The following is a 23,358-nucleotide window of genomic DNA, read 5'->3' on the forward strand; positions in this document are numbered from 1 at the left end:
TCGCCGTCCTGTTTAAGAAACACTACACGCTGCCCTGTGTGGTTAAAGGCATTTAATAATAACAATACAAACAAACAATTACAGCCATCTCCACTCCTGAAACAGTGTCATTCACAACATGGATTTTTACATAAGCCACTGATGCAAATATATCTTGGGTAATTTGCTTAGTGTGGTGTTTGTTTGTTTTTTTAAACATCTTCCTTTCGAGGGAACAATATCTTTAATGAATTCACACAAACGTCCTGAGAAGAATTAACATCTTCATGATTTAAGCAATGGACACAAAAAAAAAAAAAAAAAGGAAGGAGGAATTGGGGGAAAAGTCCACATCTGTGCAAAAAGACATCTGACGTCAGTCTTTGATGACTTCAGGATCCTGGTTTTCTGCTGCCACTTTCAGCTGTTTTTGCTTCTCCATGAAGCGGTAAGCTCGGATCGCGCACAGGTAGCCTCCGTAGGCTGTCAGCAGCATCATCGAGGTGGAGAAAGCCTTGTAGCCGATGTCAGCCAGACGCTTTCCAGACACCATGATGACGATCCTGAAGGAACCAGGAACAGGAAGTCAGAGCAGGTTCAGCAGCAATATACTGTGCAGCAGTGGAGGAGAGGAACCAGTTATGTGTACTCGAGTACTACAGGGGTGGACAGTTACAATATTTTGAGTATTTCCAACACAGTTTAATTAATTGTGGTCACTTTGCATGATTAACCCAGAGATATTTTGATCATTAACAGCTTCTCATATGATTTCAAAGCAATGTTTACCATACTGAAACAGATTAATATTGGATTATAGAATTATAGATACCATGATAGAGAGGATTTCATCCACATGGACCACGGATATTATAAGTTTAAAAAGGATTTAATGCATTTTATACTACCTTCTACTTCTGTTATTTATCTGAAAGCTGTGGTGATGGATTTATAAATTCATATTTCACATGCAGAGCTTATAGTAAGAATATAAACTAACTACTAACATACTGTAGAAAGTAGTTCAAGCAACCAGATACAGTACTGAAACGTTTCTTACAAATGTATGCATCAGTTATTATAATCCAACAATATGCAGTCATTTTATTTAATTAATTAAAAGTGTGTTTTACTGATGACAAATATGTACGTTTACTCAAGTGAATGTTGCATTAATTATAGTAGAAATCTGAGTAAATACCATACATACAGGTAAGAAAAGTCCACATATTTCCCCACAATAAACACATATAATTCAAACAATGACTTTCTGATGAGGATCTGTGACTGATAACAGATCACACAGATATACTCACTGCTGATGGGAAGCACTATTAAACTCTCAGTCTGATTTAATGTCTATAAACTTTAAGCAATCTCTCTAAACAAGATAAAATAATAATTGTGTCCCTTGTGTTGCTAAAAGCTAGCATCAGTGGATCAGCAGTGCACCAAGTTCAGCACAAGTTAGCAGTTTAAACACCTTTTTATAAACTTAAACGAGTTTAACTCGAGCTTTTGTCTCCTCTCGGAGCGAATACGTGTCTTTATTTTCTCACCTTTTTGTTTTAAAAAGCAAACACAGATGATCGTTGTTGTCCTCAATGTCAGCACGCCAGGAGGCGAAGTTAGCACGCAAGCTAACTATAACGTTAACCTTCGCTTTCGTAAGGTACGGGAAGCCGGAGGGGACTTTTTTTTCCGCTGCTTCTGACAAAACTGCGAGCCCAGTTGCAGAGAGCCACCTACAGACCCGGAGTAAACAAACACTGCTGTCCTCACACTGTGGTTCAGAGTATTGTTAGATACTATATATTATATTAACGTTATATTAGTTAGATCAGTTAGCTGCATTTTAATGGTGTCAAGCGGCTAATGTAGCTAACTAAAAACCGTTAATCGCCGTTGAGAGTAAGCTAACGGTCGTTCCTGGATCTGGCCCTAAATTAAACTACTTAACGTGAACTAACTAACTAACTACTAATTCATTTGATTAAGCTTTGTAGCACTTTTACTCCACATTACGTTTAATAATTTAGTGTCCTTTCTTTCTCTGCTACATTTATCTGACAGCTTCCGTTACTTTAACTTTTAAATATGTTTGCACAGAAAACGTAAAATACGAGGCACCGTTAACAGGTAAAAGCACCGAGAGTGGACACAGTTACATATGAATGTATCAATAATAGTAATCATATGTATTACTTTTGACACTCAATATATGTTGCTGATAATATATTAAAGAAGTATGTTGAACTTTTGCGAGTAATTAATTGAATAAAGTTGTTTTTATTGAGAAACCTGAACCGTTAAACGGCTAACTAACCGTTAAACCGCTAACTAACCGTTGAACTGCAGCCGCATTGTGTCGTCACTACCTGGTTACCGTGGTTACTGGTGGATATTTTTAACATTGGTGGCAGTAAAAAAAAGAAAAAAAAACATATAATGTTAAGTTATAATTTTTTTTTAATGTTATCTCTAGCATAATGAGGTCATTAAAATATCTACCTCTCAATCTCCGTTTTTCAAACTGAATTAAAAACATAATACATGAAATAAAAGAATCCTCATTATCTAAACCGACAAACCATCGAAGAATATTATGTGACTGCGGCCCATGTTTTTCCACACGGACATGTTTTGGGGACGGACACAATACAATGGCAACCTGTCCGATAAGCGCCGATGCTGCCGGCGGAACAAATGATCCAGGAGCCGCTCCGTACGGCAACTTTATCAACTATTACACCTTCAACCCTCCGGAGAACCGTCTGAGTCTGATTCCCGCCACACTGCTGCAGGACTTAAGTTCCAGCGACGGTCCGACGACCACCCTGATCCTGGACGCGGGCTGTAACTCCGGGGTACTCACAATGAAACTAACAGTCTGATTGTTCTCCATATTGCTGTTAAACGTCCCCTTTAAGTTCATTTAATGTTTACCACACACTAACTTGAAGTCATACCTCTGTCTTTTGCATACACACTCTCCCATGATGCATTTGCTGATCCAGCATGACACACACATTTTTAAATGAAGTAAAGTTTGAACAATATCTGTCCACATACCTCAGTTTTTTTTCTCTTTTTGTAATGAAAGCTGCCCTCTCTCCCCTCCCCTCTGTGAGTGGCAGGAACTGAGTGTCGCCTTTTACAAGCATCTGGTGCAGGAGCCTGTGTGTGAAGAAGAGTCAGGAAGGAGGAAGGTCAAGCTCCTGGGATTTGACTTGGATGAGATCCTCATTCAGCGGGCTCAGCAGACCAACCCTCTGCCCAGCAGCATCTCCTTCATCCCTCTGGACATCACCGCAGACACCGGCCGGCTGCGGGATTACCTCGACCAGCACGGCTGCTCCCGCTTCCACCTGTGCCTGTGCCTGGCTGTCACCATGTGGGTCCACCTGAACCACGGAGATACCGGGCTGCTGCAGCTGCTCTCTCACCTGGCCTCCATCAGCCAGCACCTCCTGCTGGAGGCGCAGCCCTGGAAGTGCTACCGCTCCGCAGCCCGGCGGCTGAGGAAGCTGGGCCGCTCGGACTTTGACCACTTCAAGGGCCTGAAGATCCGCGGGGACATAGCAGAACATGCCAGGGAGCACCTGGAGACACACTGTGGCATGGAGCTCATCCAGAGCTTCGGCAGCACCTCGTGGGACCGTAAGCTGCTTCTCTTCAGAAGGAGAGGACACTGAGGGAGGAGAGGTTTCATCTGCTGCACTGGAGCTGCAGGGACTTGATCAGGGAAGACAATCCCAGTGAAACCAGAGAGAGGAATGGGAGAAAGGTTGAGCTGATTAGTGGATCGACATTAATCAGCTGTGGTTATTACAGTTTGTCTTTTTAAGTCACTTTTTAAAGCAAGCATGCCAAAATGGACTCATATGTGTGTTTATCTTTGTCTTAAATGAAAGTAAACTGGGTTTTTTGTTCTTGGTCAGACAAAACAACCCATCTGAAGAAGACGTCTCATTGGGCTCTGGAAACTGGTGATTGACATTTTGTTGACCACACTGTTGATTGATGACTGGGGGAACTGGCAGATTAATCTATTTATAACCATTAGGGCTGCAACTAATTATTTCCATTCATGATTCATCTGCTGATTACTTTCTGTAAAACATCAGTAAACAGTGAAAACTGTCTTTTACTGTTTCTCAGAGCCTGCAGTGTCAGCGTCACTTAAATCCAAACACAAAGATATTTGCAAATTATATAAATTTATAACTTTAAATCCTCAAACCAGAGAAGCTGCAACAAAAATGTTTTTTTCCTGAAACATTTAAATCGATTTTTAAAATTATTGCCAGTTAGACCAATTGTTGCAGCTCTAGTAGAAAGGAAAACTGGGGGCTGTAGACAAAACCTTTAAAATACATAGCATGTGTTTACTAGACGATCTGCCTCAGTGCTGATGTGTTTTATTAATTAAAATGTTTGCCAGAGATAACCCAGCTGTACTAACGGACTTTTTACTTTGTATTTGGGTTGTTCAAATACCGTCACCAGTACCGGGAATTCCTCCGATACCACCTAGAATTCGGTATCGGATATCGGCGAGTACTCGTGTCTGTGCAACGATCTGATACCACATAATTTATTAGCCCCAAAACATAACCCTGTTGGTTCCCAGCAGAGTCCTGTTCACCTTTTTTTGACAGCAATCATACGGGCCTAGTAGTATAATAAAAAAATAATGTATGTCTATATCTATATCTATTTTTAATGCACATTTATAGGATCAGTACTCCGTATCGGATTTAGAATCAGGAAAATACTGTATCAGAACATCTCTATTTTCATTACTGTGCAGATTAAATAATAAAGTGTTTTACATTATCAATCAGCTACTTCCTTCTGTATCAGAACCGACTGAACCACAGTGGTCAATAACTCAAAACTACAAAACATAAGCACAACATATTAATTTTCATCATTTTAATTACAGAATACTAAAAATAACATTACATAAAATGTCTTTTTAAAAGAAACCATTGAATATTACAAAGGTTGTAAATTTTGTAAAGTTAGGATATAAAATCTTTGAACAGTGGTGCATAATTGAAAAGAAAAATAATTTTCATAAAATGTATATATTAACTGTTCTACTACATAAAAAATGAGATGGACACAAATTGCAGACAGACGAGATGAGTAGACACCGCCATTACCGCAGTGAGCTCTCCTTTCGAAGGAAGAAAGACTTGAGATGCACAGCACACACCACAATCAGCTTAAGTTCTCAAGTTATGTCTATGTTCAAAAAAAAAAAAAATTTGGGGGGGAGGGAGGGTTACCATTTACAACAGAGGAAAACCAACGAGCTTGAAAGACTACAAAAAAAGTGACTTGGTGGCTGCTCCCAATATTCACACGCACACACACATCTCGATGGGTGAAAACCCGACTAAACTGGCCTCGGTTCCATGAACACATACTGTTTTCCACAGGTTTAAGCTGTACAAAAGAGTTTTTGAGAAACCTCATACTTTTAAATCATTCCACCAAGACAGGGAAATAAAGATCAGCTCTCTTTCAGTTTCCTAACACAGCCATTCCTATATCCTACTGTACAACTGGTCAGTCAGATCCACTGAAAGCTACCATGGTCACATAATTCAATATCAGGAAGTCAACCTTAAGGAACTTGGAATAGATTATACACAGGGGGCGGTGGGGTGTAGGGTGGGGGACATGCATATTCCAACAGTGTGCTTGCTTTCTTCCTCTTCTTTACGAGATCTACGTCACCCTGTGTCACTTCATCATGAGCCCTTGTTAAGATGTTTTAATAAAACATTGCTCAAAAAGAATCACCCATCGAGGACATTCAGAGCCTGTTCGAACCGCGGATGTCCCTCTACATGTACGACACACTGGCCACTAATGTCCACACAGAGGTATTTCATTAGTCTCCTGCCGTTCGGGAGACGCATTGTGTCACATTTTTTGGTAAACAGACACAGGGGGGAGGGGAGGGGAGCAGACAGTTTATTTAGGTGTTCTTTCAAAACGTCAAGATATGGTTTTAATCAAGAGTTACGCTGAGTGGCAGAATCACTGTTCCTTCTGTGCAGTAGTAGTGGTTTCCTCGGCCCATGACGACCAGGTGGAGAAATGCAGAGAAAAATGAGTGAGTAAGAGAAGGTAGAAGGGAAACAGACAATAACCCAGAGGACATCTCAGAAGACAAAAAAAAGGGTCTCTGAGACAATGGAGGCATTTAGGATGAAATGAGGCGAGAGACACCAGCAGAGCTACTTGGTTTGGCTGGTCTGTTGCTCAGACAGCTGGAGGTTTTTCACCAGGGATCCAGGAGCTGCTGCTTCTCATGTAAGCTAATAATGCTGTTTAGGTTTAGATGAGTCCCCCTGAGTTAGTGCACACGTCAGAGTCAGGCAGGCCTCGCCTGCTTGTTCGTTAAGAAATCCACAAAAAGAAGCATTAAGAAAAAAAAAAAAAAAAAATCAATTCAGCAATTTAATATCAAGCTTACAGTTAGCTTTGGAGAGAGAGCCCGTCGTAGTTTTACAAGTCTGTGATTTGGGAAGGATTGAGTCAATGTTAGTGTGGAGCAGGGCGGGGAAAAGTTCAGGCGTAAATGTGGCAGCTCCCACAAAATGGTGCAGCTATCCTCTGAGTCCTGCTCATTTTCTGAAAACTCTGAGAAAGTATGCATTTTGTGTTTTGTGAATGCGATGTGCGCTATTGTAGTGCCCAACCAGAGACTGGGTCGTGTTGTTTGAGCATGCTCACATTTTTTATACTGTTATCTGAACATCTGACATATTTCTCAAGTGGTCGTTGGTGCAGGTCTGCCCAGCAGGCGAGTGGTTGGGGGATCTGGTCAGGTGCTGGTGTTGCAGGTTACGCTGACTGTGCATCAGTCAGACAGGTAGATAGACAGGCAGGTGGGCTGTAATGGGACTCAGGAGCTGGGGCTAAATCAAGGGAGCCGTGTCCATCAAGCCTTTATTGGGGTCCAGGCTGGCAAAGAAGCGGACGTCCCGGTCCTTGTCGGACTGCAGAGCCATCACAGTCTCTTCCAGCTCGTCAGAGTAGGCACAGCCAGGGTCCTTGAAGTATGCTGTACACAAAACACAAGACTCAGTTAAAGTAAAGTGGTTTGTGTAATCTAAACATCATCCTTACTGTTCAAAGACAGCATCCATCATTTAGTTTGTTTGCAGTTTACCTTTCTCCATGACACTCTGCCGTAGAGCCTTGGCTACCAGTACGCGGACATTGGCCACAGGGTCTGAGGAGAGGCTGAGCAGGCTGGGCAAGAGGTGCTGGCTGAACTGCTCCATGGGCATGCAGTCCTCCTCCACTACGGCCTACGGAAAATACAAGAAAACGTTAAAACACACAGACAGGCTGGCGTTAAAATGACAGCTAGACAAACTCCAGAAGAAAGAAGTTAAGAGGGTTTTGTCAGGCTGAACCTCTGACCCAGCACAACAGATCAGAATCATGTAATCAGACAGGGAAGCAGACAAACAGGCTGATGAACAAATAGTTTTCCACTACAGTATTACTGTAACACATTGCTGGAGTTAGTCACATTCATATCTGTCCTCAGGTTGTCTAACATGAACATTAGATAAACTTCTCAGTATCCATCTGGCAAAACTGTACGATAGCATTATGTCGCATCACTCTTAAGAAAATAACATTTTAACTTGATAGTTTTAATCCTTAAAATGTTTTTAGTGAGAAATTAAAAAGAAAAGTTCCAAGGACCATAAATGGGGTTAAAACTTGCTCTGCACTTTCGCTCAAGAGAATATTTAATTTTCTATTTCATTTCTGTCAACAGCAGCTCGGAGAATAATCAGATAAGCCATCAAAGAAGGTACCCAGCTATCTCTGGACTTGAAGAACAGGTAGAGAGACAATGCACAAGCTGATGTTTCACCATTTCGTGCCAAGTAATGTGAGATAAGCACTACAGACCTGGCAGATGAAGGCAAAGGCCTGCCGACCCACCCACTTAGGACAGTGGCAGAACCTGACAGTGAGCTCGTTGATGAAGTTCAGGCCCAGATCATCAGCCCCACATGAATACAGCTTCTGGAGGATCTCTACAACCTGAGAACACAAGAGGTGATGACAAAAAAATGTTTTAAACTACAGTTACAGTGTAAAAATGTGTATTAAGTTCAGAGACAGACATTGGCCACTGGAGTTGAGGAAGTCCAATAACAGAATAACAGAATATGAGCTGAATAGATGATTAGTTGCTGTCGGTTTAGTGCCACACCACTCCTTGCTGGGACGTGGTAACTTCCTGGAGTCTTACCATATCACGTGTTAATTAATGAGCTTTTCTTGGCAAGAAAGGGAAGAGGATAAGAGGATTTACCAAACTCTGGATCTATTTCAAACTTAGCAGGTGTACAAATACCCTCTAAGTGGCTACATAACTAGTCTCCTTACAGGCCAGATAAGATGATCAAATACAACCATCAGTCAGGACTTTATCACACAAACACAAAACTGAATATCATCCATCAGTGAAACTGGTTTTAGATGTTCCAGTGTTTTTGCTTACCTAACCATCCGTCACAGTTAAAATTCTATATAAAAAAAAACACATCGTAATGCCTGTGATACATTTTGTAACGCCAGATTCTTACAAAAAATAATCAACCCTCGCTTTGTTGCCAATCATTTCCTCTCCAGATGTTCCCTCCACCAGCAAATAAGCCCACTTTTAATACTATACACTCACCAGTTTGTAGGAGATCCACCTGACCTCTGAGACTTTGTCAGAGCAGAGAGTGAGCGCTATCTGCCTGAGGTAGTCATACACGTCGTAGTGGCTGTACAACTCTATGATCAAGATTAACTGCCTGGAGGGGGACAGAGAGATAGAGATAGAGATAGAGAGAGGACACTTCAATCAGGCAAATGTTTCCGTAAATATTAGTACAACACAGTAAATATAAACAGCTAAAATTAAATGAGGTGAATTGGAATTATGATATTAACCTTTTTGGTGATAGTGACAGTAAATTAAGTGGAGAAATAACTCTAACCCACATACAGTGTTATAAGAGCAGAATTCAGTCTATGAACCAGACTCTGTCAGTCTGGATAAAAGAGTTACTTAAAGCATACTACAAGGAGTTTTTAACTAGTTATGAAACAGTCTCACTTTATACCGATACCTCTATATTACCTAAATAAACAAACACAACCATCAGCGAGAAGATTTATATATACATTTTATCTTAATGACTGCCACTGGGTCAGCTTCCCCGGGAAATCACTTAAATGAGGCTGTGGAAACACAACTGCTGCAGTCCACAGGGGCTGCCGGAATCAACACGAAATGAAAGGCTTTAAAATGTCAATGTAATTATTTCCCAACTGCAAGAGCAAAAGGAGACTTACTCTGCCAGCTCATATCTGAATCTCCAGTTGCGACTGTTGTCCGTCACCATGAACTCCTGCAGTTGGTACAGATATTCTCTCCTCTTGTCTGCATGCAGCAGCTGCAACATCAAGACACACAAGACCCAGCTTAGTTATTTAGTAATACTTGTAACGCAATCAATCTAACCGATTTATTTTCTTTAACTGAGAAACAAAACTGCTGCAAAACAAAGCGTACCGGAGCTGCAACTGAGTCCTTTATTGTAATCTATCACAAAAGTTTTGCTGAAATATCCAAAACTGAACTAGCTTCTTGCTCTGTAATGCTTGGTTGGTTGGTTGGTATATAAATCTATAATCTCACCTTGAGGAAGTCGTAGAGGTGTTTGAGCACGCCGATGCGGACCTCGTCCAGGTCTTTGAGGAAACCGTTGAAGATGGGCACCAGATCAGCTGCTGTCAGCTGGTCTCCCAGAATAACTGCCAGTTCATGGATGGAGAAAGCCAGCGTACGCCGTACCTTCCACTGGGAGTGTGAAGGTAGGAGGAAAAGAAACACAAAAAGATTACAACACTTTTTTATTTATTTTTTTTAAACATAAATTTTTTGTTAATTCAGGTAAATTGTAAACAAAAAAATGAAAGCAAATGAAACCAGAAGCCTGCAGTGACGTCAAACCAGAAGTTAGCCCTCATTCCTTCAACAAAAAGCTTTTTGAATGGATTTTTTCATTTGATTTTAGCTTAATGCAGAAAATAAGCTCTGTGTCAAACAAAGGTTTATGGTACATTTTGTTCAGCAAGATAATCTTGAAGCGTAAAACCAGAATCACCAGACTTAAAAAGCTAACATTAGGATTTAAACAAACGACACCACAGTTTCATGACGTCAACATCACCACCACTTGACTTCCAACTTGTAATTCAACAATAGTGTTAGTTTGCGGAGTGCGAGTATAAAGACAACGAGGCTGTAAAGGTCGACTAGTCTACACGTCTGGCATGCTGATGTCTAATGTCACTAACATCCTCTGTAGACTAAATTCACAGGTGGGGGTATTTACTGACATATTTTGTGTCATAGAACAAAAGGTGAAAACCTCTTGCTCATGCTTGTGTTAACCACATTCTTCATGTCAACCGTCTAACCAAAAACCCTTCAGAATACTCGAGGCGAGGGAATCGGAAGCGCTGAAACACTAACTCGGCTTAAGGTTTTAGGACTCATTCCTGCAGCACACTATCTGAACTTTCACCCTCCAGCAACCGGTCTGAATCCACAGTTGTACAGTGCAACGTTGTCATGCTAACAGACACATTCATGAAAATAATCTACATCAGCCTGGATGAGTGCTGCTGTCAGACTGTCTCTGCTGTGAAGTGAAGCAACACTGCCCCTCTTCACCCTCCCTTTCTTTCTCACACCCTCAACAAACTCATTTGTACAACAAGTGCTATGGTACATAGGTCAAACAGAGGACAATACCAAAAAAATAAAAATCCTCATGCATGTGGTTGTGAATGGGGTTCTAGTGTCCCTCACTCACTTCACTACCTAGCTATAAAAGTCCAGACACACACAGAAACAGTCCACTCAGTCAGCTGAGACTCAGGACAACATCAAACTGTCACAAAGAATCCAGCTAGGTAAGTCCTGATACGATCTTAACGATTGGTATCGGCACCGATCAAGACATTTTTTAACAGATGTTGCAACATGTTGAGCTTTATTTATCTGATCCGATCTTTTTGTTTTCATCAGCTGTCATACAGTTGATTTACTCTCAAAGCTTTCATGCATGGTGTAGCCATTGTCAACTTTCTGGCTGTTTCTTTCCTCCAGTCTGCTCTGTGTGTGTGTGTGTGTGTGTGTGTGTGTGTGTGTGTGTGTGTGTGTGTGTGTGTGTGTGTGTGTGTGTGTGTGTGTGTGTGTGTGTGTGTGTGTGTGAGAGAGCAGGAGCCTGCTGCAGAGTTTCATCCTGGGTGGGGCTGCCTGTGCGAGCAGTAGAGACCTGACACAACCACACTCAACACGCCACTGCAAGTGCTACAAAAGCCCAGCGAATAAAAAGCCATTAAGAGTAATTAATGAACGTAATCCGTGCAAGAGATGTAGACACGGCGGAAATAAACACTCATCAAAACAGATCATTAAAAGGTAACTCGGGCAAAGGCTGCACTAAAGCACCAAACACTGAACAGAGAAACTCCCTCCAGACAAAGATTACAGAGGGTTTATTATTTTGTACTGAAAAATAAAACAAAACATTGAGGAATAGCTTCAATGTAGGGATTTTGTTTCTTAATGCAGTGCAGAGTTATTAAAGTGTCAAGCATATACATTGGATTGATTTCAATAGCTTGAAAGTGTTCACTGTGCACTGTATTATCTAAAAGAAGAAGGACTTTGGATCGGCAGATAATCAATATTAAATAACTAACCAAATAATATACAGAATATACAGAATTGACCTGACCTATAAGATTACCAACAACACAACACAAGCTCAGTGGTTATTTAGCCCTAAAATGCAGCTACACGCTCGCCCCCGCGTCAGCACTCATCGATGATGTTCAGACCACAGGTAGACGCAGAGAAACATGGCTGCCAACAGAAGACAGGTTGTGGTCTCACTGTGATCTATGAGACAGAGCTTCCCTTCCTCAATGAGTGCATGCAGTATATGAGATTTATGTCTTCACAAAGCCAGCATCATATGTCCAATAAGAGTACACTTCCTACATGTTGGAAGAAAAAGGAGCAAAATAGCTGCCTTGGCAACAAAATGTAAAATGTATATTCTACACACAACCAAAGAGAAAACACATAAATCCCCTCATTCACTCTACTTTGTTCAATCATTCTGTGTTTGTGTATTTATGTTGTGATGGATTGTATCATTTAAACTGTTTAATCTGTTATTTTGTGATTATTTGGTTTTCTTGTGTTAAATGTAATTATTCAATAAAATAAAATTTTGCTTTGGCAACCATGTGCCAATAAAGCTTATTTGAATTTGAGTAATTCAATCAAGCAATCACAAAGAACAACTTTGTGGCAGATTTTTAGGGCAAAATTAATTTACTTAAACCTAAAAAAAAAACAACAAAAGGGGTAAAAACTGACCTGATCTTAATCACTATCCATTCAAAATGCTATTTACTTCTTTAAGGACCCAACGTTAATTGTTAAAAAACATGATTATCTATAATACATCACAGGATCCAGCATAAACCTCTGCAGTCTGTTTATCATTGATATTTTGGCTTTGACTTTCCAACAAAATATCCCATTACTACAACACTATTAAGCGGCCTACTTCAACATAACCAACTTCTAAACCAGTATACAAGTTCAGTTTTTTGTTATGACTACATAGCAAAAAAACATTTCAAGGACAATAATCTCCAACAAACTTGTCCTTGAGCTAAAATAAAGCTTTACATCCACCCAGAGTGTGGTTCATCACTCATTTAATCCCACATTACCCTCATAATTTCACATTTCTCTGCTTACCTGCACATCAGTAGCGAGGGTTTCATACGTGTCCTTGAGGCAGTGCCAGTTCTGTCGTCCCAAAGTGAGCGCTACCCCCGGCAGGCTGAAGGCACAGTGTTTGGCTATTTCTGTATCCACCGTCTGGGCCCGGGCCGGGTCCGTCATAGAGAGGTACTGATCCAACAGCTGCTGGGGGATGACATTCTGGAAACGGAGCAAGAGATTAAAAGAGTTTTTGATGATGAAGGAGGAATGGCGATGCACAGGGAGAAAGTATTTACAGTAATCCATGCTCGTGCCAATTAATACAAAGTGTAAGGTTCTGATCAATACTTCCAAGATGTATGATAGAAGTGCTGACTGACCTGGATCTTGGGCTTATCCTCAGGCCCTGGGCTGTGAGCAGAGTCTTCCTTTCCCTCCTCCTCCACACTCTCAATTAGTTCAGACTCCTGAGGAACATAGAAATCCACACACACCATTAAGGAACGAGTATACTACGCGTGCATTTCATGTCACCCTTCTGAATGACCTAAAGCTGGATTTCTACCTACGGGTTTAGGGGGTTACAGTATAGCTATGGGTACAGGTTACGCTACAGATGACTCCTAAAAAAATATATAACAATGATACCACAAGAACTGACTGGTCAGCTTGTACTTTCTCCTAGAAGTTTCAGGTCCCGGTGGAGACAGATGAGAGTTAAGACAACAAACAATGTTGAAGAGTAATGAGTAATAAAAGTTTTCTAGCACAGTCATCTCTGCAAACTCCTGCTCGCTGCCAAAGATCGCTCTACATTACCAAGTAAATCAGCTTCTTACTCAGACTAATGGGGTCTTACATGAACACATAACTTTCAGCCAAAATAACAACAGGTTTAGTTATCTCTCAAGAGATCTTGTTTTCTTGTCCTCTCTTTTTTTCCCCCACTGGTTTGAGGTGGGTGGGGTCAGGTAGAAAAAAGTTGATGTCATACAATGCCAGTGAACTAATCAGGATTAGGATCCAAATCAAAATCTGATGACAGTCGTGGGGGTTGTTGGCTTGTGTTGCCAGAGCCCATTATCAATCAAATTACTTCATAACACACCCACACAGTCCTGATAAATTAGATTTGCTTTTACTGTTCATCTCTTAAAGAAAAGAAATCTGATCCTAAGCTATGAATCAAAACCCATGGGGACCTAATGGGAGCTCTGCAATAGTTGCAGAACTCCTTTCATTAAGTAGAAATCCAGCTGAAGTCCAGTACGTGTAGTTACTATAACTGTTCAGCCATATATAGCAACTGACTTAACACATGCAAATATCTGAAATGTTTCATACTAGAACAGGGGAGTCAGGAGGAGACTCTTCCTGGTCCTCCTGGTCCTCCAGGGGATCCGTCTGCGTCTCTTCGTCTCCTTGCTCCTGGACAGGGCTCGACTCTGAGGCTGGGGGAGTTTCCATCGGTTGCTCCTCTTCTGTGGGACTCTCTTCACTCTCTGACTGCACCTCCACAGATTTCGTCTCCACAGTTGGGCTGTCGCTGTTGTTCTCAGGCTCTTCTTCTGGCTCGGGTTCAGCCGGGCTGTCGTCTGCTGGGCTGTCAAGCTGAGCTGCCTTCAGAGCAGCTGACAACACCTGGACTTGAGCTGGAGGTAAATTCACATACACAGCTCAATCTACAACGCACTGCCAAATTCTACAGCTAACCATACATATTCTGGTTCTATCTGTATACCCACCTTGCACATCGGGGTCATCCATGTGCGGTTGCAAACAGTCCAAGACCTTCTGGATCTGGTCGCTGGTAGCTTTGCCAGGGTTGGACTTGGAATCAGGACAATTACCTTCAGGTTCCTCCTCCTCCTCCTTTTCGTCCTTCTCTAACACTCCCACTGATGTTTGACAATTTAGCATCTCCAGTTCCCCACTGATGTCCGGTAAAGGAGATCTCCAGTAGTTGAAAGAATTAAAGTTCTCGTCTGTGTGCTCTGTTTCTTTTGTGTTCTTAGCGTTGTTTGTAGTTGTAGGGCTGGCGTTGCTGTTTGATACTGTGTGGGTGAAGCCGCCGCGCATCTCTCGGGGAACAGAAGTGTGGTTGTCGTCTAAGCTGTGCATTTCCTCACTGTCAGTTGTCGACACGTGCTCTGGGGACGGTGTGGCACGGCCATCCTGATTGGGAGGTGTGTGTGCGATGGTTCGTTCTGCGTGGCACCCACTAATGTCCGAGCAGTTCAGAGAGTTTAGGGAGCAGTCGCTGAAATGAGAGTAGAAACATTTATGGGAATATAGGCAATGTAGAGGAATACTCAGGTAAACCCTTCTATCTAAAACAAAATACTCTCACCCTTGTTACATTTCAAAAACAAGTAACTTTCTAGGTAAAAAGTATTCAGAGAAAAGACATTAAATACAATTCTTTACTTTTATTTCCCAAAAATGTAAACTGTGTTTGTGCCAGTAAAACCTTGAATTTCCCTCTGGATACATAAACTAACTAACTAACTAACTAACTAACTAACTATCTATCTATCTCATATTGGTGTAGTGTCAAAGTATATTGTTATAAAGTACTGATTATATAAATATTGAGTTCACATAAAAAACAACACAACTTCTGTCAAACTTGTCCTACTAAGATACAATTTCTTTGATGATTGGAGAAACCGAAAAGAGGCAAATGACTCATCAATGTAAGCCAATAGCTGTAAATAAATGTTAGTTGTTCCAGTGGTGTTGAAAGTCAGGTGGTCTTACCTGTCCAATGTACATCTGGGGACCTCTAGTAGGGCACCGTCCTCTCTGAAGTGTAGGCCTGTGCTGGAGGGATTGGCAAAGGTGGAGATAAAACGCCCCAGAGACTGAAAGGCAGCCTGTCGCACCTAGAAGTGTGACAAAGACAGATCTGTGAGTTTCATCATGACAACAGAGATTTTTCCACACTCTAAAGCTCATCTTCATTTGCTTATTCTTGAACAGGATTATTTGCATGGGGCACCATTTAAGGGCCAGATACAGTCCAAAATAGTACAGAGACGGACAGTGGGAGTGCATTCAGTTCTGTTTATAGTACAGCGGGTGGCTGCATACACAGACAAGATCACACATGTTGCTCAGTGGAAACTGGGCTCCATGTGGACCCTAATGAACATCGGTAGATGGCAAAATGTATCCCTCATGGATGTAAAAAGTACAAATTGGGTGTAAGCCTGCAGACCCTTTAAGACCAAAATACTGACATCCTTTAAGCCCCATTGATAATTTGCACAACATTTCTTCTGTGTGTATTTCCACTTTTATATTTTCAGAAGCTAGTTTCTTATTTTAACATTTCACTTAAAGAAATGTAATCTAAGTATAGATAAAGCACATAGCTCAAAATAAGGAAGAATATGACGCATGCAGTGGTGAGAAAAACAAACTTGCAACAAGTCATAGCAACAACTGCTCTATTTTCATCACAGTACAGAGGAAGTTGCACATAAATCCTACAATTTCTCCTGCGTGCGTCTTACCCAGCGAGACTGGTCACTGATGAGGCTGATGAACAGCGGGGACAGTGTCACACGTCGCGCCTCGGGAGAGGTGGAATTAGAGACCATCATGAAGCACTCGGCGCAGGCTTTCCTGATGCCCCACAGACTGTCTGAGCACAGATCGAAGAACTTGGGCATCTACGTTAAAAACAAAAACACGTCAGTAAAAATTGCAACTAATATTCAGAAGAGATTTGTCATCAGTCACAATAAAGATGGGAATGGGGTTTTCATTGGTTTTGGAAATTTCAATTAAAGAAATATAAGTCTCTGAGCTTCTTACCAATAGTTTTTCTGTGGCCTCCTGACCAACAATAGAACAAAACTCTCCGAAATTCGCTGCACAGACCTGTCATACAAAACACAAAACATAATGAACAACAAGGTCACGTTTCAGTGCCAAATAAACAGCAAAAAATTTTTATTTCAAAACATCAGACACAATCCACAACAGGTTGCTGATTTACATGGTGTCTCAGAAAGATGGCAATTCCAGTAACACTAAAAGGAATATTAATAATTCCACAATTAAACATTATCATACATACACTGTTTAGCTTACTAAATCTCCTCCATCATTCAGTATTTCTGTACTTTTCTATTATCTGTACTGCTGTATGCTATAGTTGCCTAGCAACATGGGCCATGTGTCTTAAGGGTGGTATTTACATGACCATGTGAATTTAATTTCCATATAAAAAGAAAGAAAGTTCCTAACATTCTGGCATCAAGAGTTTCATCAGTGTGAGATATATGACACATTGTTTTTAAAGGTTTACACAAATGTAAATGTACATGTAAATATGGGCGATCTAGATCATAATAGCTCAAATTTTTGTTGCAATTCTAACATAACAGTCAATTCAAGCATTTATTTATACATTAATAAACACTACTTACACATCATTTCTACCAGTAAGCAGAACATAGACCATCTGCATTGACTTAACTTATGTAAAGTTGTGGTCCTATTGTATAATTTTCAGACATACTGCATTTGCTCACTGTATGAAAGAAGGATTTTATTCAGGGTCCTGAGTATTGTGACACATATATGCTTATTTTGGGTCCTGGGCTAAAGCAGTAAAACATTTCAAAGTTCAGCTTCAGAGAAAAGGCAGAAGAAAAAAAAGTGTCACAATCACAAAAGAGCTAAAATCATAATTCACAACATTTGACCATCTTTGCAAATCCTAAACACTTTTCCGCTACTGGCACCAGTAACGCCAGAGAATTAACATTCCTCACAGAAAACAACAGCGTAGGGTAGGATAAGGTGATGCGCAAAACAGAATTAAGGCTGACTCACAATATTATTCAATTTATCCTGAGGGGAACACAGTTAAACTCTACCTCAAATAACCATTTGCCCAGTTGTGACTGCAGTGTGAAACAGAATATCTTGTAGGTTTCATTACCATGAGTAATTTCAGAACGTTAAAAGTTTATTGACCTTTAAGGAGGAAATTTTGGCGGCCGTTACCTTGCGAACTTGAAAGAGTCTGGCGTCACTGCACAGGTCACAGAAGCGTGGCAGCAATAGATGCTCCACTGTGTCTTTGCTCAACATGGTGACAACTTTACACATAATCTGTCAGAGGAAGACATATAGAGACAGTGAGCGGCATGAGGAGCAGGTGTGCAACTTTGAATTGGGTTAAGTAAATAAATGAATAGCTAACAACAAAAACATCAGAATAAAAATCACATTCAACTTTGAGCCTTTGAAAAAAAATTATTTGCAGTTTCAAATTTGATGCAATTCATTAATTTGACTAATGCATTAAAATTTTTAACACTTGGTAAAATACAGTTTATGTAATCCAAAAATATTCTTTGCTGGCATCAATTACGTTCCATCAAAAGAGAGATGTTGTTAGTGTAGACTGGTCACTGGATCAGATAAAAGGGACTCAGTGATCACAGTAAAGTAATAAAAGAAACCCACTGTGGCTCTCTGCTCTCGTTCTTGCTTAAAAAAAAAGAAATAAAAAAATTAAAAAAGATGAGTTTCTTACAGCAACTGCCTCGATTTTGTAGTCATCGTCACTGCTGGGTTCAGTGAGTTCAAGCAGCACTGGACAAACTTTGGTCTCCATATCAGCTTTAGAGATGAGGCCCTGCTCCAACAGAACAAGCAGCGCTGCCTGGCTGGTCTTCCGCACCTGGAAAACATGTGAGGAAGTTTTAAAACTCGGTGTAAACTTGGTGTAAATGATTCTGACCAGTGGACTTATTTGTTCTAAGTCTCTTATTTCCTAGTAAATTTGAAACCAACCTGGTTATTTGGATCAGTGAGATATCGAACTACAATGGGAACCAAGTATCTTGAGAAAGCAGCTGGGAAGTTGGGCCGACTCTCGTGTAAGAACATGGCAATGTTGGGGACCTGCTCCATCAGTTCAGCTCGCACTGTGGGCTCTGAGTACACACATTAAAAGGATAAGCTTAAGGTACAACGCAACATGAGCATCATGTGCTTGCAAACATGATTAAATCCTGAAGGAGTTTAATTTCATTTAACGAAGGAAATCACAGTCAAAAAGCGCAGAATTATCTAGAGACATGACAACTAATTGGATGAAAAGGAAAATGCATCTACCTCCGTCTTCTGACATTCTGGCAACTGTCTCCATCACACTGATAAAGTCATTTTCATTGTCACTGAACTCTCGAAGCACATCAAGCAGGCCACGAGCCACGATTTGCCTAGAAAGCAACAGGAGCGTCAAGTTAGTAAGACTGCCTGCCAATACCTACAAGTGCTGAATGCACACTGCGTAGAGCACAGCACTGACAGAGCTGTCAAGTACATTAGACACGCATGTATTTGGAAAAGACAGCAGGGCTTGAACTCTGCGAAGCTGAGCATGAAAAGCCTAAAGACAGGAACTAAACCCGACTGTGTGGAGACAACAGAGCAGTATGAAGTGTTTGCAGAGGCATTGCGTTTAATCAAAAAGCACATACTATGGACTTGCACTGGCTGGCTCAAGTACGCAGAAAGTACAACATAAAAAAAAACAAACAAACACATAAATCTCACAGAAAATATGCATAAACCAAAATTTGTCTTCAGCTGGAAACACTACACATGTTTGACTAGCACTGTCAACCTAATGCCACGTTCAGACAGAAACCATCCCCCATGGCTCAACATTAAGTCTTTTGGCATTCCTGCACTACAGAGTTAAAGCAGGTATGTGATTAGTAAATACACAAGAATGCAGACAGTCTTCCAGATGAACTGGAAAAAAACACAATTATTAGTTGAGATGGGACCATGTTAATCTCACATCAGAATTTTCCAGCGTGGGGTTTATGACACAATTTAGCCATTATTCCATATTATTTATACAATAATATGAAGAAAAGAAGTCAAATAACAACAATGTATTATTGTGCAACATTATGCCATTAGTTGTTTGAGCCATAAAACCTTTTAGAAATTATTTCATTGAAATCTGTGAACAGTTTAAGTTTAATTTCTTTAAAATGAAATGAAAAGTTAATCTGAATATCTGACTACATCTTCTCATCACTTTTTCTGAACACCTCTGTGTCATTTGCCAGATGTTTCCTTAAGTCTAAGTTCCACAAGGCGCGGCATTAGGCTGTCAACACAAACCAACATGAAGACATGTCTACACATCTGCAAGTAAATATAAAATCATTGTTTACTTGTCAGACAGGGTTTGGTTTAAATCAACCACTTTCTTGTTTTCCACAAGCTTGGCTTCAACACCGAAATGCCAAAACAAAAATGTATTAATCCTCTTTCAGGTGGCAAGAATAGAACACTGTTACTTGCTCAAAGGAAAATTTAAATGAGTTATCAGCCATAAATAAAGTGTGTGTAGATGGTTACAATATAGAAAGAAGTATGCATTCAAATGTATTGACATGGACGCAGCCATAGTCAGAAAGGAAACAGTAGATGGATTAAAGCTTGATTCAGGAAACCTTTTTTTGTATTTTATTATGTGTAACTGTACGTTTGTGACTTTCCAACTCAGCTGTTAAGTTTTGAGTCAACCTATCAACAGCTGAAGTTGCGGTAGAAAACACTACTAAAGAGCTATCAGAGTTCTGCTCCAAGTATTTGCAGCTCAAGCTGGAATGTGACTAAAAACACAAATGCTTTCTGCCACAATACACTGAATCACTGTGTGTTTACATTGCACAATATAGCTTGACAAAGTATCTTCACAACTCAAAAACTACTCATGAACATCCCATTGTCTGTCTGTTTTTTTTTTTCAGTGCAGAGTTAACAGCCTAACCACAAGGCTCCCCTTACCTGTTGAAGACATTCTCACTGAAGGCATACTTCTCTAGCCTCCCAAGAGGAGTTAGGTTGTCTTGTCCAGCATCGAGGAAGGCTGTGATACGGATGCCGTCGCACTCTGAGCCATAGTCATCGAATCCAACTGTGGGATAGAGAGCGAAAGATGATTTGTACAGCCTCGCCACCGTTGGAACCATCTCTGAATCGTACAGCTAATGCCTACAAAAACAAAACGTTTGCACGAGGACTGACAGATGCACCACAGTAGTCACAGTGCCATGTTGAAGACACTGAGTCAGACTAAATGTCAGCAATTAAGAACCTCCACTGTGTGAACACAGCAGAAAGGCTCAAGTCTAACTGTTCCGTTTAATGTCCCAGCCATAAATACACACTGGCTTTGCAGTTGGATCCAAAAGGTGTTTCATCACTCCAGCTAATGCAGACAACGGGGACTATTGGTTTGTATAACAGCTAATAATAGCATGGCGTAAAACCCTGAAATACTGTTGACAGCTTTAAATTTCACATGTGGGTTAATGGGGTTGCCGAGAAAGATGACACTTACACACACGTCTCTGCTGACGAGAGAAAAACAAAGCCCCACATGTATGGAAGAAACTAATGGATAAATCCAGATATTGTTTATTAACAAATCACACAAATAACCGGAGTACTCACAGTCATCCAAATCGTCGTGGCCATCTTCAAAATATAAAGATAGACCTGCAAGGATAAGGCAATTAGAGGGGAAATCCTCTGTGGCAAACATGTCATCAACATACCATCACACTATTACACCACTCCCCCTACAAAATGAAAGGAGCTCTGGGTTGGCAGGTTTACAGGCTGACAATTACTAAGAAGAAGGGACAAAGTCTGCTTCAGTAAATCACAGCGACGTGTGATTAAATGAATACAAGGTCACTGGTAATTTTTGGTGTATGTATGTATGTTTGTGTACACACACCCTTAATTTGCTTCGTGTGTGTGTGTTTGCCTGAGGAAACACTTGGACAACACTTAAGGAAGCTCTGATTTCAGTTTGCGCAAGCTTTTCTGTTGCATATGTTTGTATCTTCTCTGTTCTTTTTACACACATAAGACACTTTATCCATCACCTCGCTTCATTCCCTTCACTTCTTGGACGCAATTTATAGTTTTTCCTCATTTATTTAGAGTTGCTTTTTATGTTTGGTGTGTGTAATATTTTTAATGCTTCATTTTTGAATACAATAGATGCTCATAATGTAGTTTCTCTAGGTTGAATGACGTTGCATTCATGATGCTTCGACACAGAACAATTTTCCTGCATCGGCTCTATTAAGTAGGTCTCATCTTATCTATATTTTAAGATCAAATCACAAATATATTGACAAAACTCCTCAGAATTTGTAGGATCATATAGACGATTGTTTTACCTACATTAAAACTACAAATAAAACAACTAAATCTGAATAATTTCTGAACAATGTGGCTGAAATTTACATATTCAGAAACTGGGAACAACACACATGCATAGATTTTTAAATACATCACAAACATCTCAAGCCTATTTTGTTAGCTGATTGCAAACTATACTTCCAGTTCAGCTCCCCCATTATCACGCAGTCCAATGTGATGAACACAAAGTAGACATGTCTCGCTTATGAGGTTAATTTCATCGCTGTTTCTCATCATTTGTTTTCAAAACCACCCAACCCTTCATACAGGACAATAACCCCAGAGCAGAGCAGTGAAAAGAAGAGCCCAGAAAGGGGTCCCAGAAGGAGAAAGCATGTTGTGGTGAGGGCTTAAAGCCAGTGTTTACAGCTGGACCAGCAAGGGAATGTGCTCCAGATATAAAAACAACCCCTATCTCCGAATAGATACATTAAATGTGGTGTTTTTACGTGTGGATGAAATATCATTGCGACTGGTTTTAACAACACACCACCACCCCAAAAAAAAAAATAAAGCATGGTGCCGAAGAACAACATCTCCCCTTTGTTATGGTATAAAGGGGGATTTGGTCAGCTTATGGCTGAAAATGACTTTAGCAACTCGGCTAGCGTTAGCTAGGTCAACTCGCTAGCCTTTGCTATGACAACAGTTCGACATTAAACGCGGCTTTAAACCCGCGATAACCTCCGACTACAGGAGAGAGCGATTCTTTACAACATCACTAACAAGTACTGATTAGTTATGAGTTTAAACGTGGCCTCAAAGTCACACATTTCGCTAACCCCCCCCTCGGGTTAGCTTTCGTCAGCTAGCAGGCTAGCGGTGCTAAGTTTGCTAACACGGCTCGTCCAGCCCTTTCGCCCGACTTCGCCTTCGCCAGCTCTTCAACCTGGGAATAACACCACCGCGGCGAAGTGCAGGCCGCTGTTTCATATATCCGGAGTGAGGAGACCACGATGCCGCTTCCTAACAACCCACACAGCCTCAAAAAACAGAAAAGAAAACACTGTTTTTTTTAAAAAAGTGCCATTACCTGCCATCTTGAGTATCGGCTCGGCTCTGCGGGCTGCCGTCCCGTGTGGGCTGTCACCACCGCACAGCTGTCACTCAAACACGGCCCCGCAAAACTACTTCCTGGCCGTGCTTCCTGGTCGCTGGTGCTATCACCGGTTGAAGGGTTGTTTTTTTAAAAAAAACAAAAAACTAAAACAATAAATAGGTTTACAGCGATTACCGTGTCTCAG

General features: G+C 40.8%; 3 protein-coding genes across 5 annotated transcripts; 1 reads left to right on the forward strand and 2 right to left on the reverse strand.

The window, feature by feature from the left end:
* Nucleotides 1-37: 37 nt before the first annotated feature.
* On the reverse strand, nt 38-1,666 carry LOC127372611 (cytochrome c oxidase assembly protein COX14 homolog). Of its 2 annotated transcripts, none has more exons than XM_051416519.1 (2): nt 1,539-1,666; nt 38-542 (listed from the first exon to the last, which is right to left on the reverse strand). In XM_051416519.1, the coding sequence occupies exon 2, from the start codon at nt 530-532 to the stop codon at nt 356-358; it is 177 nt and encodes a 58-aa protein (XP_051272479.1). In that variant the 5' UTR covers nt 533-542; nt 1,539-1,666; the 3' UTR covers nt 38-355. The 2 variants fall into 2 exon arrangements, with proteins under 2 accessions (XP_051272479.1, XP_051272480.1); XM_051416520.1 differs by having other exon boundaries at nt 38-590; nt 1,539-1,637.
* A 52-nt stretch (nt 1,667-1,718) lies between these two features.
* On the forward strand, nt 1,719-4,822 carry LOC127372609 (pre-miRNA 5'-monophosphate methyltransferase). 2 transcript variants are annotated; one of them, XM_051416515.1, is made up of 2 exons: nt 1,719-2,846; nt 3,111-4,822. In XM_051416515.1, the coding sequence occupies exons 1-2, from the start codon at nt 2,643-2,645 to the stop codon at nt 3,672-3,674; spliced, it is 768 nt and encodes a 255-aa protein (XP_051272475.1). In that variant the 5' UTR covers nt 1,719-2,642; the 3' UTR covers nt 3,675-4,822. The 2 variants fall into 2 exon arrangements, with proteins under 2 accessions (XP_051272475.1, XP_051272476.1); XM_051416516.1 differs by having other exon boundaries at nt 3,117-4,822.
* Nucleotides 4,823-4,902: 80 nt separating this feature from the next.
* ppp4r1l (protein phosphatase 4, regulatory subunit 1-like) lies at nt 4,903-23,348 on the reverse strand. Its single transcript, XM_051416513.1, has 20 exons — nt 23,148-23,348; nt 21,353-21,397; nt 20,684-20,813; nt 18,986-19,092; nt 18,662-18,804; nt 18,402-18,548; nt 17,867-17,974; nt 16,667-16,732; nt 16,363-16,521; nt 15,605-15,729; nt 14,590-15,104; nt 14,189-14,496; nt 13,225-13,311; nt 12,878-13,063; nt 9,725-9,886; nt 9,379-9,479; nt 8,714-8,834; nt 7,936-8,070; nt 7,175-7,316; nt 4,903-7,066 (listed from the first exon to the last, which is right to left on the reverse strand). The coding sequence occupies exons 1-20, from the start codon at nt 23,152-23,154 to the stop codon at nt 6,921-6,923; spliced, it is 2,940 nt and encodes a 979-aa protein (XP_051272473.1). The 5' UTR covers nt 23,155-23,348; the 3' UTR covers nt 4,903-6,920.
* Nucleotides 23,349-23,358: the final 10 nt, after the last annotated feature.

This window comes from Dicentrarchus labrax, unplaced genomic scaffold (assembly GCF_905237075.1).
Source record: "Dicentrarchus labrax unplaced genomic scaffold, dlabrax2021, whole genome shotgun sequence".
NCBI lineage: Eukaryota > Metazoa > Chordata > Actinopteri > Moronidae > Dicentrarchus > Dicentrarchus labrax.